The 17,677-nt window shown below is 32.3% G+C and overlaps 8 protein-coding genes across 8 annotated transcripts; 2 read left to right on the top strand and 6 right to left on the bottom strand. All coding sequences in view use genetic code 12, as the record gives it.

Moving 5' to 3' along the window:
* Positions 1 to 276: 276 nt before the first annotated feature.
* RJT21DRAFT_40371 (uncharacterized protein) lies at positions 277 to 1,899 on the top strand. The gene has a single exon (XM_064884448.1). The coding sequence runs from the start codon at positions 298 to 300 to the stop codon at positions 1,732 to 1,734; it is 1,437 nt and encodes a 478-aa protein (XP_064737706.1). The 5' UTR covers positions 277 to 297; the 3' UTR covers positions 1,735 to 1,899.
* Positions 1,900 to 4,560, bottom strand: RJT21DRAFT_40370 (Zn(II)2Cys6 transcription factor). Its single transcript, XM_064884447.1, has one exon. The coding sequence runs from the start codon at positions 4,442 to 4,444 to the stop codon at positions 2,066 to 2,068; it is 2,379 nt and encodes a 792-aa protein (XP_064737705.1). The 5' UTR covers positions 4,445 to 4,560; the 3' UTR covers positions 1,900 to 2,065.
* Positions 4,561 to 5,519: 959 nt separating this feature from the next.
* On the bottom strand, positions 5,520 to 7,537 carry RJT21DRAFT_40295 (MDR family MFS transporter). The gene has a single exon (XM_064884445.1). The coding sequence runs from the start codon at positions 7,356 to 7,358 to the stop codon at positions 5,577 to 5,579; it is 1,782 nt and encodes a 593-aa protein (XP_064737704.1). The 5' UTR covers positions 7,359 to 7,537; the 3' UTR covers positions 5,520 to 5,576.
* A 178-nt stretch (positions 7,538 to 7,715) lies between these two features.
* RJT21DRAFT_5219 (MDR family MFS transporter) lies at positions 7,716 to 9,512 on the bottom strand (the record flags this gene model as incomplete). Its single annotated transcript, XM_064884923.1, has 1 exon — positions 7,716 to 9,512. The coding sequence occupies one exon, from the start codon at positions 9,510 to 9,512 to the stop codon at positions 7,716 to 7,718; it is 1,797 nt and encodes a 598-aa protein (XP_064737703.1).
* Positions 9,513 to 10,072: 560 nt separating this feature from the next.
* RJT21DRAFT_5218 (MDR family MFS transporter) lies at positions 10,073 to 11,836 on the bottom strand (the record flags this gene model as incomplete). Its single annotated transcript, XM_064884922.1, has 1 exon — positions 10,073 to 11,836. One exon carries the CDS (start codon positions 11,834 to 11,836, stop codon positions 10,073 to 10,075), a length of 1,764 nt encoding a protein of 587 aa, XP_064737702.1.
* Positions 11,837 to 12,615: 779 nt separating this feature from the next.
* Positions 12,616 to 13,818, bottom strand: RJT21DRAFT_85963 (uncharacterized protein; the record flags this gene model as incomplete). The annotated part of the gene is made up of 1 exon (XM_064885457.1): positions 12,616 to 13,818. One exon carries the CDS (start codon positions 13,816 to 13,818, stop codon positions 12,616 to 12,618), a length of 1,203 nt encoding a protein of 400 aa, XP_064737701.1.
* A 472-nt stretch (positions 13,819 to 14,290) lies between these two features.
* RJT21DRAFT_86622 (major facilitator superfamily domain-containing protein) lies at positions 14,291 to 16,024 on the top strand (the record flags this gene model as incomplete). The annotated part of the gene is made up of 1 exon (XM_064885479.1): positions 14,291 to 16,024. The coding sequence occupies one exon, from the start codon at positions 14,291 to 14,293 to the stop codon at positions 16,022 to 16,024; it is 1,734 nt and encodes a 577-aa protein (XP_064737700.1).
* Positions 16,025 to 16,052: 28 nt separating this feature from the next.
* GRP1 (Grp1p) lies at positions 16,053 to 17,301 on the bottom strand. The gene has a single exon (XM_064884446.1). It carries the CDS (start codon positions 17,099 to 17,101, stop codon positions 16,082 to 16,084), a length of 1,020 nt encoding a protein of 339 aa, XP_064737699.1. The 5' UTR covers positions 17,102 to 17,301; the 3' UTR covers positions 16,053 to 16,081.
* Between the last annotated feature and the right edge of the window lie 376 nt (positions 17,302 to 17,677).

The raw sequence follows: 17,677 nt of genomic DNA, 5'->3' as shown, positions 1-17,677 counted from the left end.
ATTTTCCGAGAATTAAATCATTTAACTACACAATGAAACATTTTTCTGGGGTAAATCATGGAAAAATTGCGAGAAATTCCCCGTATGGAAATGGTTCCTGGGTTAATGAACCTAACTTATGGGTAAGAGGAGATATATCATGAACTATTTCCAAGAAAAAGTGACCATCTAAGAGGGTTATTTAGTAGTTTTCGCAAAAATTCTCGGTGTATATTGCAATATTTAAATTTGAGGATTTACCTGAGATTGCAAAATTTAAGCAACTACCTACCGCAAGAAAGTTTTACAAGGAGTATAATGTCACCAACAAAAGTTGATGAAAATATAACAGTGAAGGATCCAAGGGATTTAGAATCCAGGTTTGTAGATATCAAGAAAAGGTTAATAAAACCTGAAAATATTGACAAGGTAACTGCTAGCTGGAAAAGATTATTAGCTGCAATTGAAATTGAAGCCGATACAATAGCCAAAGCAGGTCCTTCATATGTTCCTACAACCACATTTGAAGAGATCGTAGCCAATAATTTCAATTTACCATCTGAAATTGCTCTTAAATTTAAGGAAAGAGGTGTAATTATGATCAAGAATGTTGTTGATAGACATCAAATTGATCTTTGGTATGAAGAATTAGTTTCATTTTGTAAGGAACATCCAGAAACGGCTGGTTATACATTCCCTAATCCCACTTCATGGTATAATGTGTTCTGGACAAAACCCCAAACTGAAGCAAGATGCCACCCTAATGTTCAGAAGTTGCTTAGTGCCATGTCAAAACAATTCTACGTTAAGGATGATACATTACCCATTGACTTGGAAAGTCAAGTAGTATACGGCGACAGAATAAGAATTCGGGAACCAGGAAAGGCTGCCACGTTACCATTGCACTTAGATTCAAGTTCAATTGAGAGATGGGAAGATGAAAATTATAGTAAGGTCTATCAAGAGATATTTGAAGGTAATTGGGAAGACTGGGATCCTTATAAATTAGATATAAGAGCCAATGCCATTGAAAATCTATATGAACATATAGAAACAGGGAAATCAACGATTTGTTCAGCTTTCCGAACATTACAAGGATGGTTAGCCTTGAGTGATAATAAATCAGGCGAGGGGACATTAAGAGTTCTTCCAAATGTTAAATTATCAATGGCATATATAATGTTGAGACCATTCTTTTGGCAAGATATATCCAATGATGAAGATTGGCAGATTGATTTAGATACTCCAAAATTCCCAGGAGCAGATCCTGGTACCGGTCAACTCTTCTTACCAGATGAGTTCTTTTCTCATTTAAGGCAAGAGAAGGAAGTCATTAGTATTCCTGATGTTAGTAAAGGATCATTTGTATTTTGGCATGCAGATATTCCACATGAAGTTGATAGGCAACATAATGGAGATGGTCATTCAAGTGTATTCTATTATGCATTAACTCCATTGTCTTTGATAAATATTAATGTATTACTAAATACTAGACATGCGTTCCTACATAACAAATCACCTAAAGACTACAGTTCTCAATTGAGCGAAGAAGAAAGGGCTCGTGAATACCATGGAGCCGATGTGAATAATGTCAATAATGAATCTGGATTGATATCTATGGGATTGAAACTGTTCGATACCAAAGATCCAAATTTAAGCAGTGGTCAAGTTAAAATCAGACAGCTTGCTAATCAAGCACTTTCCGATAATAAATTTGATGCTCATCACTATATAAATGAATATGTCAAGTTCTAATAATCTATTTTATTAAGCGTTAAAACATAAAAAAAATTTCAATATTATCATTAGCAAAAGCACATCTTTGATCCTATTAAGAAATGCTAAACAAGTCCTATATAATAAATAAAATACGAAAACAATCGATGTCAGAATAATAAAACTTAATGAAACAGTAGAATCATATTCTACCAACACTTTCACTATCTATATTTTTCTTGTCTTGGATACTTTTTTGGTTAGTCAACACATATTTTTGTTCATAAAGCGATAGATAAATTTGTAGAAGTGAAATAAAAATATTCATTATAACATTAAATTAGGGCTCAATCCCCATTAAAAACTCCCCTCAAGCCAAAGAGATAGCATAGTCTTCATCGACTACATATTTTTCCCAATCATTTTGGAATCCCAAATATAATCCTGGTTTAGCAACAGATCCATTATCTTCAATAGATTTTCTGACGTATCCAAAACTATTTTCATCACTATGATCTAAATCTCTTCTCTTCCAAATATCCATAATGATTTTTCTGGTTCTTCCAATATTACCCAAAGTATTAGATTCTAATAAATCTAAAATTTGTAAAGTTAAATATCTTAATTCTTCTGATTCTTCACCAAGAGAACTTATTTCTGAAGATGCAATAAATACAGACCAGATTAAAGTAGAATACCATTTGAAATCATTTTTGATGACAATAAATTCCAATAAAGTAAATATTTGCCTCACCAATCTTTGAATCAATTCATCTTCTGGACCTTTATTTAAGAGACAACTCTCCAAATAAATAATGGTAGCTAATCTCTTGATCTCACAAGATAATAAGAAACAAAATTCTTCAACTTCCATTTCAGATTCAATTAAACACATTTCAGCTTCATGTGGAGTAGCAGGTTCAGTTGATATTGAACTTGATTTAGAATATGACGATTTATCAAATAAGAGTGAATCCATCATATTAAGACTCATATTATCTAATCTTTGACGCATATCTTGACATAACAATAAATAATTAATTTCAGACATATGGGCATTATACCTTTCAAAGGATAAATCAGTTATATCTGAAATAACTTGCATTAATCTCTTATCACATCCCATCCAAGATACTAAAGTTATATGTTCTATTGGTTTTTCTTCTAATATATTTGGAGATTCTGAATTTTTAATTATTTGATTTGAAAATTCAACTTCAGGAGAATGTTCTTTCTCTGCTTCTTCTTCAAAAGCTAAGAAAAATGAATTTTCATCTTTACAAGCAGTTCTACCAATTGATTCTTGATAATCTAAAAATTCTAATGCGAATTTTAAAAGGGAATATTCAAGAGAATCCTTTGGTAAATTAAATTTAGTAGAATGTAAGATTTTCTTACACATCTTTAAATATACTGTCCATTGAGGATTACAATCATTAGCTAATTCATAAAGGATAAGTAATGTCAAAGAAAGTAAAACATCAGTTTTAAAGATTTTTTCAGGAATTTTAGGAGAATCTTCATGAAGGAATAAATTATCTAAATCATGCTTTATTTTATTTATACCTAATTCTTGAAATATTTTTGATTTACCAAACCAATCTTGTTCAATATTACTTCCATTTAATTTTGATAAATAAATTGAACCAAGAGATAATATTAAATAAAAAAGGTTATTATTATTTTGAGAATATTGAACCAATGATGATAAATCAAGACCCTTTTGAACCATAATATATTTATTGGAACTTTTTGAAGTTAAATTAAAATATTTTGTTTGATTTCCAACTGGATTTAAGATTGGAGAAATAAAGTTAATGTAATAAGTTAAAGCAAAATTTAAACTTGAAGGATCTTCACTAATTAAATTAGAATTAAGAATATCAACAGGAATAATTGATGATTGTAAAGAACATGTCAATCTATAAGTTGCATAATAATTCTTATTTCTAACAAGATCTTGATAAAAGAAATTAATAAATTTTAACCGATTTATATTTTTAATATTCTTATAATAAGATGATTTTGATTTTAATATTAAATCAGTTGATGATTGAGCATTATTAGCATTTTCCTTTTGTTTAAACCAAACTCCTTCTCTACCGAATTTTTTACCTTGATGTTCAAGATCTTCTCTAAATTTAAGAATAATTTTATAGTTACATTTTATACCTCTTGATTTACATCTTGAACATCTTGGTTTTGTTTCATCACATTTAATTCTTTTTGATTTACATTCTTCACAACCAAATCTTGATCTTGAAGATTTTTCATTAGTTGTTGAAGATCCAAGTATTGACTTCTTTCTCTTACTAGATGTACCAGGTTCAGCTTTAGGAGTGATTTTAGGTTTACGTTTAGAAGTTTCCTTTTTAGCTTTTCTTGGCAGGGTAGACTTACGAGATTGAATTTCGGGTTGAGGTTGAGGTTGAGGTTGAGATTCAGGTATCACAGAAGATGGTAAGGAGACAGGAGCAGGAGGTAAGGGTAAGTTAAAGTTAAAATTTTCATTTGCAATAGCATTAAGATTATCATTATCATTATCATTATTATAGTGGAGTTGAGCCGTTTGTAGTAATAATTGTTCTTCTTCAGGAGTTAGATGAAGACCATTAGGAGATGGAACTGAAAATATACTGTTTGCACTAGTATCACTAGTGGTTGAATAAGGTGATAAATGAGGATAATAAAAACTTGATAATGGTGAACCTATACTCTCAGGAGTTATATTTGATGAACGAGAATCCATCTTTTTGTTCGAGGTATTATTTTGTTGGGGAGTAGGAGGAATCGTCGTGGTAGTAGTTATAAAAATAGATATAGAAATAGTTAACTAGTAAGGCACAGAACTATAGTTATAATAAAGTACCACAATTTAACCTTATAAGATAGTCATAAATATCAGCAAATAAGATAGTATAACCAGAAATAAATCTTAGCCGTGATAGTTGGAACTGGTTAGTAATTAGAGGGAAAAAAATCTAGACACAGTGACAAAAAAATAAAAGTGGAGAGCTTCTGTGAGAGATTTTCACAATTTGGTGCTGTGAGGTACCCCAAATTTTATTAACATGGGTCAGATATTCGAGTAAGCAATAAAAAGGCTTTTTATTTATTTATTATATTTATTTATTTATTTATTTATTTCTTTAATTTACGGAGTTTATGGATAGTGGTTATAATGATCAAGGATTATCTTAGATCTAAATATAGGGCTTAGAAATAGTTTGAATACACTTACAAATATAATATGAAGTTGTGTTTTTCGATTCAGTTAAGGTGACCTAGACCTTTACAAATGTATGCCGAATGGTCGAACGGATTAATTAACTCTTATTAAAGTTAAAAAGTGAAAGTGAAAGTAAAATTAAAAGTAAAAGTAAAACTAAAATAAAAAGACTCTGACAATACTTTGCAATATACGATATTGTGACAGTTTGATTTTGGTTATGAATATACTAATGCAAATATCGTGAATTGTGCCATCTGGTGGATTAATTTATGATTGGTCACCAGAGGCCAGAATGCAGTAATCAGAACATATTTTGTGTGGATAAGCGTGCGACGCCCTTTAGGGATAATGCGTGTTACGGGGAATGTGGAGAAAATCATTCTTATAGCATATTTTCTGGTGGCTTCTCACCGCTATTCAATGAGGGGTAGAAAGTGGGGGAACTAAAGGATCTCGGAAAATTATTTCCGGTACAAAACTTCAACGCAAACCATTTACTTTACTTTCAACTTTTTAACTATGAATTAAGGGATCATTTCCTCTTTCGTAATTGTTGCAACTTTAACCTATTTAGTTCAAACTTTACATTATTAAAATTTTTTTTATTCACAAAATTATATATATACATGTCTATAAAATCTCTTGCCAATCATTCTTGATTCAGTTCAACACTATCAGAACCAATAACAGTATTTTCCTTACTCTCAACTTTCTTCTTATCTTCTAAATCAATTATTTCATCATCTTCACTATGACCTTCAACAGTATCATTCTTTTCTTTCCCTTCTTCTTCATCCTTATTTTCAACACGTCCACTAACTTTTGGTAATTTTTGATTAGTGACAAAAAAACTTGAAACTGTACCAATTACAGAAAGTCCAATACAGAAATAGAACACATTTTTAATGGCATGCATTATCTGTTGTTTAACAAATAATTGTGCTTCTGGACTTAAAGCAGCAATGAATGAACTATCAGAAACAAGTCTATTAATATCCATTCCCGCCAACTCTTGTATTATACTAGCATCTCCTGGTTTAGGATTAGAAAATGATGATGTAAATGCATTCTTTAAGGATACAGAATAGATTACATTCCCTAAAGCTGTACCAACTGCACTTCCAATTGATCTACAAAAGGCGACAAATGTTGTAACCATAATCGTACTTCCAGGAGTTTTAGGAGCCTTTACTTGTGCTGCTAAAATAGAAGGTTGAATCTGAAATCCAGTAGCAGCTCCAATCACAATTGATATACCAATTTGCTTTCCTGTATGACGATCTAAATTATAAAGCAATAATAATCCAGCACCAAGAGGTGCCAATAACCCCGAAATAATATTAAATGGTTTTATGTACCTAAACTTTTGAACTGACATACCGGCAGTAACAGAACAAATAACAACTGATACACTCAAGGGCAACAACCAAATACCAGTATGAAGAGCTGTATATCCAAGAATAACTTGATAATAAATGGAAATATATACCATAGAGGTCATTGAAAAAGAAAAGACTCCAGTAATAGCAAGCACAGCAGCCATAATTTGGGGAATCTTGATGATTTCATTAGCAAAAAGTTGATTTTTTGAGAAGAACCAATTCCAAATTACAAAGATAACCAAAATTCCACCACCTAGAATAAATGTTACTATGACAGCAGCAGAGTTCCAACTGTAATTGTCAGCTCCAAAAGTAAGGGCCAATAAAAGAATTATCCACCCAGCAACTAATAAAAATGATCCAAAATAATCAAATCTTTTCAATTCTTCTTTCATATTAACTTTTGGTCTAGGTGGATTGAAAGCCCAAACCAAAAAGGCAAATGCAACAGCACCAATTGGTAAATTAATATAAAAACACCACCTCCAACTAACTTTTGAAGTAAATGAACCACCAACTAATGGACCCAAAACACTGGCAAATGCAAATACACAACTTAAAATAGCCATCCCCATAGGACGTCTTTCAATTGGGACAACTTCACTAATAATTACAAAAGAAAGACCTTGAATACCAGAAGCACCAACACCAGCCACTACTCTACCACCGATAAGAGTATTCATGTTTGGAGCAACTCCTGAAATTAAAGATCCTAATTCAAAAATTACAATAGCTACAAGCATACTATATTTTCTACCAAATATTATTGATATTTTACCAAACATTTGCATGAATGCCCCCAATGTTAACATAAACCCCGATACCAACCAACTAATTTCTCCGAATGCATTAAATTTATTTCCTACTGTAGTCAATACAGTAGCCACAATAGTTTGATCTAATGCAGTGATAAACATACAAAGAAAAATAGCACCAAAGCATGCAAATAGATGGGCACCATGTAAATATTGGTCTTCTCTTTTAGTACCATCCCCAGCATCACTTTCAATAAATCTCTTAGTATTATTGTCTTTTTCCTGCTCAGACATTTTAATTTAATTAATTTAATTATTTTTCTATGTAATAATTTTCGAAGCTATCAGATTGCAAAATATTTAATCGAAGGGTATTTACCCTACTATATATAATTCTATGGGCGCATAGTGCTTATTTTGGTACCAAAATTTTGACGTATTTACATAACAGATGGCGAAAAATGCGACTACTCCCGTATAATCACCGAGCATCTTTCCTAATTGAGAACTCCGTTTTCCGTTCTGCAGGGCGTAATAAATACCGTTCGGATCGTGTTGGGCTGATCGGAATAACTAGTTTCTAACTGCATTGGATTACTAACTCAAAAATTACGATAGCCTAAATGATTTTCAATGCGTCCTATTTATGGATTAGGAAAACTTCGGATCCGCATTATTGGGTGGTGGCGACTCAGAAGATATTGGCTCAATTTGGTCACTATTGCGATCTTCGTATTCGTCTGCATCTTTATTTTCGCCGTCTGTAGACAGCTCTGCAACATGTTTGCTTTGGTCCTCTTTTTCCTCACTCGCAACTCGTCTACCACTAATCTTTGGTAGTTTCTTATTTGTAATAAATATACATGAAATTGAAGTTATACATGCAAAACCAATACTTGTATAGAAAACGTTTCTGAGTGCTTTCATTATTTGTGTTTTTACAAAAAATTGAGCTTCTGGTGATAGTTGCTGAAGAACTTCATTATTTGAAATAAGCAGTGACATGTCTAGACCATGTAATTGCTGAAGGATTTCTGGATTTCTTTCATTTTGTATTGCCTTAGAAAATATATTTCTTAATGATGTAGTATATACAGCATCACCTAAATCACATCCAAGTGCTGCTGTTATACATCTTCCAAAGTTTAATATAGTAGTTACCATAATAGTGCTACCAGGTGACTTTGGAGCACTTATTTGACCAGAAATAATTGCTGGTTGCATTTGAAGACCAACAGCAACTCCATTTAAAATTAATAATCCTACTTGATGAGAAAAATTCGAATCAACTTCCAATAAGGTTAAAAGACCTGTTCCAATTGGAGCAAGAAATCCAGCAATTATAGCAAAAGGCTTCACATAATGAAATTTTTGAATCATGACAGCAGAGAATATACTTGATAAAACAACAGGTATAATCATTGGTAAGATATGTAACCCTGAACTCATGGCACTTACCCCACGAATAACTTGAAAATAAATTGCTACAAATATAATATTGGTAATGAAGAATCCAAAAGTACTACTAATAGTGATAACTGAGGCTATAATTTGGGGTGTTTTTATTATTTCAGTTGGGAAGATTTGATCTTTGGATAAATAAATGTTCCAGAAACCAAATACAAGTAACAGCAATCCACCCAATACAAAGCATAATATTACAGCAGCAGAATTCCAAGTATAATTATTACCTCCAAAAGTTAGAGCTAAAAGGAACACTACACATCCAGCAATCAATAACAAATTACCAATGTAATCAAATTTTTTTAATTCTTGCCTTACATTAACTTTTGGCCTTGGTGGATTGAAAGCCCAAAGAAGAAAAGCAAGAGCTAATCCTCCAATTGGTAAATTAATGAAAAAAGCCCATCTCCATGTTACATGAGTTGTGAAAGCACCACCAATTAAAGGACCTAATACTGATGCCACAGCAAATACACAACTTATAATAGCCATTCCAATAGGTCTTTTCTCAATAGGAACTATTTCACTAATGATAACAAATGATAGACTTTGAATACCTGCAGCCCCAACTCCAGCGAGAACTCTACCACCTATTAAGACATTCATAGAATTTGAAAGTGCACACATTAATGAACCTCCTTCAAATATAATAATTGAAACACACATAGTATATTTTCTTCCGAATATTATGGAAAGTTTACCAAAGGGTTGAATGAATACAGCTGAAGTTAATAAAAATCCAGAAGATAACCAACCAATCTTATCAAAACTATCAAATTTATTCCCCACTGTAGTTAATATAGTTGCTATAATAGTTTGATCTAAGGCAGCTAGGAACATACATAAAAATATAGCAATAAAGCATGCTATTAAATGAAATCCATGTAAATACTGCTCTTCTCGAAGTGTACCATCACCGGCATCGCTCTCTATAAATCGCTTATGATGTTGTTGATTTTCTTGATCTGGTGTTGGATCAGACATTTTGAATTGAATATAATTGTGAAATGCCTTATGAGTTACTAATCGACATAAATAGCTTTGAAGTAGAGTTTATAAAATAGAAGGCTATATAATGACTTAAATATTATTATTCCAGATACTTAAGAATTACGAAACGAAAAATAGCCTGTTCTGATCTCCGTCCTAATTCCGCATTTGCATGATACTTTGTAAATTTACTTTTACTTTTTGCTGTCGTTTAACTCCTAAATCCAATAGCATTTGATTCCATTAGTTATGGGGTCAAAATGGGGTACTTATAAAAATACTATTGCAAGTAACTAGTTTACCCAAGACGGCTTTCCCCATACATCTGCAAAATTTCACTGCTTTATACGGCTGAACGGTTGCAGATTATCATTTTTACACAAAACCATACCGTACGAAAAGAGATAGGCCGAAGGATTTATTTTTACTTACAACCGAATATTCAGTTAATTTATTATTATTATTATTATTATTATATTTATATTTATATTAATCCAAAATCTATTAATTACAGGTATTAAAATTCTATGTGCACAACTATTAAAAAAGTATATCTATTTTCTAGTATTCTTATCATCCGATAATGAACCACCTTCACTTAATTCTTGGGTACTCTCCAAGTCAGCTTGAGGCTTTTCTTTCTCATTCTCTTCATCTTCAATTGATTTAGTTTCTGCTTCCTGAGCAGGGGCTTTTACTTGAGCATCTGGTAACTTTTTATTGGTACCAAAAAGACAAGCAACAGTGGTAATGCAAGCAAATCCAATGCACATGTAAAAGACATTTCTGATAGCTTCCATAATTTGAGTCTTAACAAAATATTGTGCAGCTGGACTTAACTGTTCAAGGATCGCATTATTCGAAACTAATGAATCAAGATTTACTCCACTTAATTCTTGTAATATTTCTTGATTGGTTTCATTTGCAATAGCCTTTCTAAAAAGGGTTCTTAAGGAAGATGAATAAACTGCATCACCGAGATCGGCACCAATTGCAGAAGCAATGGATCTTGAAAAGTTAAAGAAAGTAGTAACCATAATAGTACTACCAGCAGTTTTTGGGGCACTAATTTGAGATGACATTACTGCTGGTTGAATTTGCATACCAGTAGCAACACCACCAATAATCAACAAACCAACTTGTTGGGAAAATGATGAATCAACTTCTAATAAACATAAAAGACCTGCTCCAATTGGAGCTAAAACACCAGCAATAACTGCATAGGGCTTAACAAATTTTAATTTTTGAATCAAAACACCAGTGGCAATTGAACTAATGACAACACCAACAATAACAGGTAAGATATGTAACCCAGAACTCATAGCACTAGCACCATGAATGACTTGAAAGTAAATGGAGAGATAAATAATTGAGGTAATAAAAAATGCAAAAGTTCCACTCATAGCAATAACAGAAGCAAGAATTTGAGGAACTTTAGTAATTTCATTTGGAAATACTGGATTTTTGGAAAAATAAATATTCCAAATAACAAATGCAAAAAATGTTAAACCACCTAAAACAAAACATAAAATAACAGGAGCAGAGTCCCAAGCATAATTATTACCTCCAAAAGTTAAAGCCAATAAAAATACAACACACCCAGCAATTAACAAAAAGGTTCCAAAGTAATCAAATTTCTTCAACTCTTCTTTAACGTTTATTGTTGGTCTAGGTGGATTAAATGCCCAAGCTAAGAAAACAGCAGCAATACCCCCAATTGGTAAGTTAATATAGAAAGCCCATCTCCAAGAAACATGAGAAGTGAAAGCACCACCAATCAAAGGTCCAAGGACAGAGGCAAATGCAAAAACTGTACTAATAACAGCCATAGCAATAGGACGTTTATCTATTGGAACAACTTCACTAATGATAACAAAAGATAAACCTTGAATACCAGCAGCTCCGATACCACCCAAAACTCTACCACCAATTAAAACATTCATATTGGGGGCAAGAGCAGCCATTAATGAACCTGCTTCAAAAATAACTACTGCTACAATCATGGTATATTTTCTACCAAAAATAATTGATAATTTACCAAATGTTTGAATGAAAATGGCCATAGTTAAGAGGAAACCAGATGATAACCAACCAACTTTATCAAATGCATCGAACTTATTTCCAACAGTAGTTAAGATTGTAGTAACAATAGTTTGATCTAATGCTGCTAAGAACATACAAAGAAAGATAGCTGTAAAACATGCGTATAAATGAAATCCGTGTAAATACTGATCTTCTCTTTTAGTACCATCACCAGCATCACTTTCAATAAATTTCTTTGGTGCTATTTGATTTTCTTGATCTGGCTGATTAGACATTATGAAATATGTTTATTCTATATTGTTGCTTGAGAATCAAGTATAGCAATATGACTCATTTAATCTTGTTCGAAGGGTTGGATTTGCTAGTTTATTTATATCGGAAATTTTGCATTTTGGATATCACACAAAACCATTAAAGTTATATAGCGAGAAAATTAATTCCGTAATCGCCGTCTCGCTAAAATAGAAGTTTGTAAGCATTCAATGACTGAGTTTCATAATTTAAACATAGCAGGTCAACGGTGTTGATATGTAACTTAAAGACTTCAATCATTCTTCTTAAGATCAATGAAGTTGTAGTTGAAGGAATTAAAAAACAGCAGAATCTGATACTGTTTCACCGGTATGAGCACTGTACATAGCCCAATAGTATGATAGTAACCGTTTCTCATTCGTCAAAAAAAGTATCTCCGCAATAGATGCCTTTTCCGATCGATTAATCAGATTGATCATCTAATTGTCAAATCAAATATTGCTAGAAGATAGTTTGATGATGGAGCATATGCCTTTGGCCCTTACACAACCTGCATCCAGGTGGGCGGCTTTACGTGTAACAGCCGTAACTCTTAAGAGCATATTTCCTAATTGAGATTTATTCGCGGAAAATCATCGCGGTGATTATGGAGATAATGTACGTCAAATATTATAAAACCCGACTAATTTTAGACATGCTTCTTTAGGAGCTATTTACGATTTATGTATAGCAACGAAGGCAATATTTTTTTATACGGACAGATGTTTTAGGAATATATAAAAATTTTAACTACTAGAACAAACTACACTTCTAATGGGAAATGGTGCCATCTCTCAATAAATCTACCGTAGAACTTCAACAAGTTTCTTTCACCAGCAGCAGATAAACCTAAAAGTTGACCCTTAGTATCGTTCCAATCATGAAATTGGATTTTTTCCCATTCCTTTAACTTTTTAGCCTTCGTTAATTCTAACTGATCTAAAGTTGGGGAATTTAACAATTCAGGGTCCAATTCGCACTCATTACTAGGATTACAGAAATAAATAATGATCAATCTGTTGAATCCAACTTGGTCTAAAGGCGGCTGAACAACTCTGTGAAGACAAGCCTTAAAATGACCACCAGAAATAAACTCAAGTGAATCACCGATATTAACAATAAGTGAGTTGGGTCTATGATTGACATATCTCCAATTACCACTATATACATCTTTCACCTGTAAACTTAAGATAGGTTGAGAAGTAATAAATGTCAAAGCACTAATATCCAGATGCCCTCTTAAATATGTATTATCAGTTTGTTTCAAGTTGGCTTCATCTTCATAAGGTTGATAAAGCATCAACCTTCCATGACTGCCAGATGTATCTTTATTTGTCCCAGAATTTGGGAAATAGTTCTTTAATAAGCTTCCTTCAGGAACTTTCAAGATAATATCGCACAATCTTAAAAGCTGTGGCAAAACAACCCTATGTAAGTGATTGTAGTAATCAGCTACTTCCTTTAAATGAGCTTGAAGTAATTTTGGATGTCTCTCTGGATGGTTAATAAAATCATCATGATAAGTATCTCTTACGTTATAAAAGTCAATTGAATCTCTTACACCATTCTTAATTGACCAATAACCTTTGGGCTTGAATCCCTGACCCCTTTCTCCACCAATATTTCCAGGTTTCTCATCTTCTTTTGTTGCAGCACTAGCTAAGTATTTCAATTTTTCTTCATATGGTATTTGTAAAAGACTCTGACTTACCGATCTTAAATGATCAATTTGCTCATTATCAATCCCAAAATTAATAATATTGAAAAACCCATAAGTTGTGATTGACTTTTCTAAAAGATTTGCTAATTTTTGTCTATCTTTAAGTCCTTCGTCTCCTTCTTTAAATTGAGATAAATCTATAGCTGTTAATGTCAATGGATTGACATCTACGCTAGTAGGATTAGGGTCAACAAAGGGTCTAACGTTATACTTTTTGTCTATATCTACGACGTTCAACAGTGTCATATTTGTTAATATTACTCCTTACAATTTAAGATGGCAAAGGAATATAATATAAAATTTCCACAATTTTCAGTTTTCAATTTTAAATTTGCAATTGGCAATGATATTAAATATTGGAAAGTTAAAATCTGATAAAGACTACAGCAGTTAATTAACTTTGACCCGAATAACCAATCGGATTTGATATCTAATCCGCGGGACAGGTTATGACTAACATTTTATAAGATATTATTAGATATATTACAATACACATGTAATTAGTAATTATTTTCCGGCCCCTCAAAAACTGTGGTTCCATTCACGCATGTTTTTCGCAATTATCTTTATCAGCGCAATCGCTTATAATGGAAAGACACATTGAATTGAAAAATTATAATTGAATTGTAATTACTATTTAAATGGCCGCAAATAAACATGTGTAATATTGAATATGACAGGTAATTATACTCTACTACCAAATTCATCTGTTTCCAGAATGGTTACTTTACCTTGGTTTATACCGCAATATCGTGATGTAAAGGATGTGGAGAGCGCATCCTTAAATGAGACGGATGGTTTATTATCTAGTACTCAAAATAGTGTAGTTGAATTAAGTGAATTTCAAGAATCTGAAGATTTAAAACCACATAATTATCAAATTAAAGAATATCGAGATGAGGCCAATAGACCTTGGTGGAAATTCTTTGATGAATTCGAATATAGAATTACTTCAGATCAAACAACTAAAAAGGACTGGTGGAGATTTAGATGGTTTGATAATACGATGACTCCTGAAGAAAAGAAATTGTTGATTAAATTAGACTTGACTGTTGGTGTTTATGCTATATTAGGTTATTGGGTAAAATATTTGGATTCTGCTAATTTGAATAATGCCTATGTTAGTGGTTTGAAAGAAGATATTGGAATGAAAGGTAATGATTTAATTAATACTCAAGTAATTTTCCTTATTGGTAATATTATTTTTGAATTGCCCTGGATGTTCCTCCTACCAAGAGTTTCTTTGCCTTATTTTTTATTTGGAGCTGAAATCATTTGGTCATTATTTACATTGATTACATATAGAGTCACTTCAACTTCTCAATTACAAGCTTTTAGATTTATTGTTGGAGCTGCAGAAAGTCCTTTCTTTGTAATATTTCATTATTCTGCTGCTTCATGGTATAAGCCAACTGAAATAGGTTCCATTGGAGCAATCTTCTATTGTGGTCAATTCATTGGAGTATTGACAAGTGGGTTATTACAAGGTGCAGCTTCGACTATTAATGGATCTTTGAAAGGTTGGCAATATATGTTTATAATAGATGGAGTGATATCTTTTGCAGTTGCATTCGTTACTTTGTTTTTGCAACCAGGTACACCACAAAGATGCTATTCCATTTGGTTTACTGATGATGAAATTAGATTAGCTAGAAGTAGAATGAAGGCAAATGGTACTGATGTACATCATGATCCAAAGTCATTCTTTGACAAAGATACCTGGGGTAGAATACTCAAATCCTGGCATTTCTGGATTTTAAGTTTTTTGCAAATGTTTGGATTTAATACAAACAATACTTCGAGTGGTTCATTTGCATTATGGTTGAAGAGTTTGAACAGATATACAACTCAAGAGTTAAACAATTTAACGGCAGTTCCACCCGCTCTTGGATTGATTTGGATTATGATTGTTTGTGTAGGTGCAGATTTCACTGGTAAGAGATTTGGTATGGTCTTTTTCAGTTTTATTATGAATTTTATTTCCAACTTAATTTTGGCAATATGGAATGTGCCGGAAAGGACAAAATGGGTTGGATTTTATTTAAGTTACTGGTCTTGGAGTCAAAGTAGTGTTTTCAATCCCTTAATTAGTGATATTTTAAGAGCAGATAGCAATCAAAGAGCCATTGAATGGCAAGCGATTTATATTTTAGGTTTACAATCTAGTGCTTGGGTTAGTAGATTAGCTTTCCCAACAGTTGATGCTCCTCGATTCTTCGCTGGTTTCACGAGTTGTGCAGTTTTCAGTGTAGCCTTTAATATTTTATTAGTAGTTGCATACTTTTATTATAAAAGAGATGAAAGGAAATTAGCTTTGAAAAATGGTATCTACCTTTATAATAGTAAGACAGGATCAATTCCAGAACAAGCTAAATTAAAAGATTCTGATGATAATCCTTCAAAGCTTAACTATACAATTGCTGTCGATCTGTTAGAGGAATCTTCCAACTAATTTAAAACTTCGTATTAAAATCTATATAGTTTCCATTTATAAAGGAATCAATTAATATTAGAGCTTTGCCTTAGCTTCGAAAACTTGAGCTATCGTATCAACGACAATTTTATCTAAAGGTATAAAGTCGAATTTTAATAATTCTCTAGTCTTAGCATTTGATACACTAGCTAATGTAGTAATGTCTTTTGGACCAGATCCTGGAGTACCAACAGGTATTTTTGATTTAAGTTCTGGGAAATTTGAACTGATAATATCCAACATCATCTGGACACTAAAATGACCATTAGTCATAAAAAGTCTTTTTCCAATCAATTCATCCTTTTCAAGGGCATACAAGTGAGCTTTTGCAACATCTCTTACATCTATAAATCCACCTTTATCATTGTCAAAGTGACCATTAGGACCAATCTTGATTAAATTGTTAATTAATTCGTTTGAAACATTTAAAGTAGGCTTAACTTCATTAAGGAAGGCTTGTGGTCCAAAGACATAAACTGGATTCACAGTAACTAATTTGAAGTTTGGCTTCTTTTCATTGAGAAACTTCCAACTCAATTTTTCAGCAAATGCTTTAGCACCGTAATAGGCTGCTATCGGTTCTTTAACAGCATCTTCGTAACTTATATTATTCCAACTGGTTTCATCAAAGGAAAGGGATGAATTTTGTTCATCTGTAGCAGAATAGATGGCAGCATCAGATGATGTAATAACGACTTTTTCAGCATTGGGCTGATATTTGTAGATGGAGTTCAAAATATTTTCAGTTCCTCTAATAGCAGGAATGATTAAGTCTTTCTCAGGGTCGGAAGTATCATAAGTGAATGGAGAAGCAGTATGTAAGATGTACTTAATATCAGCATTAGACTTCAATGCATCATCGAAAGCTCCCTCATTAATTATATCAGGAACAATTTCATATTTAAAGTTAGGACTATTTAAATTAGCCTTTAATTTTTCACCTTTATCTTTTGATCTAACTGTACCTATAACAAAATAACCTTTCGAAACCAATAATTTAACAATATGTTGGGCAATGAAACCAGAAGCACCAGTAATGAACACTTTATCAACCATCTCAGTTTAATTGGTTTTAATTAGCAATTTACTTCAAATTTGAACTGAGCAAACCTATTCTTAATATACTTATACTTTGATATTTTCGATTAACGCAAAGAATTGCCTAATTAGGTTATCTCAAGTCAACACCGCGAAACATGACTCAATATGTAATTACGATACGCTGATCTGGTTTTGCAACAAGCGATGATTATCGTATCTACTGGAAGTTTAAAAGATTTAAATATTATTTACGGTGATCGAGCTTGATTTATTGGAGCACTAGTATACAAAGAGATTTAGTTTTAGGCTTCTACTACTTTGATGCAGGCACCAGCTGAGGCACAGATCTTCAAAACTTCAAAGGTCAAGCATAACATCCAAACATCGACTTATAATAAAGTACATTCGTATGCAATTTTTATGCAACTTAAGCAGTATTTTTCAGTCACATATAAAAGATAAATATGACAAGGCTTATGAATAAACTTCTTGACGATCTAACATAGTTAGCATCTTCAAGCTAATCGCGATAAAAGGGAAATTCATAACAAGAGTACCTTTAGTGTACAAACTGAAATAACATTACTGTGG

This window comes from Scheffersomyces amazonensis (assembly GCF_036850825.1).
Source record: "Scheffersomyces amazonensis strain UFMG-HMD-26.3 chromosome Unknown RJT21scaffold_4, whole genome shotgun sequence".
NCBI lineage: Eukaryota > Fungi > Ascomycota > Pichiomycetes > Serinales > Debaryomycetaceae > Scheffersomyces > Scheffersomyces amazonensis.
This window is presented reverse-complemented; position numbering and strand designations above follow the sequence as displayed.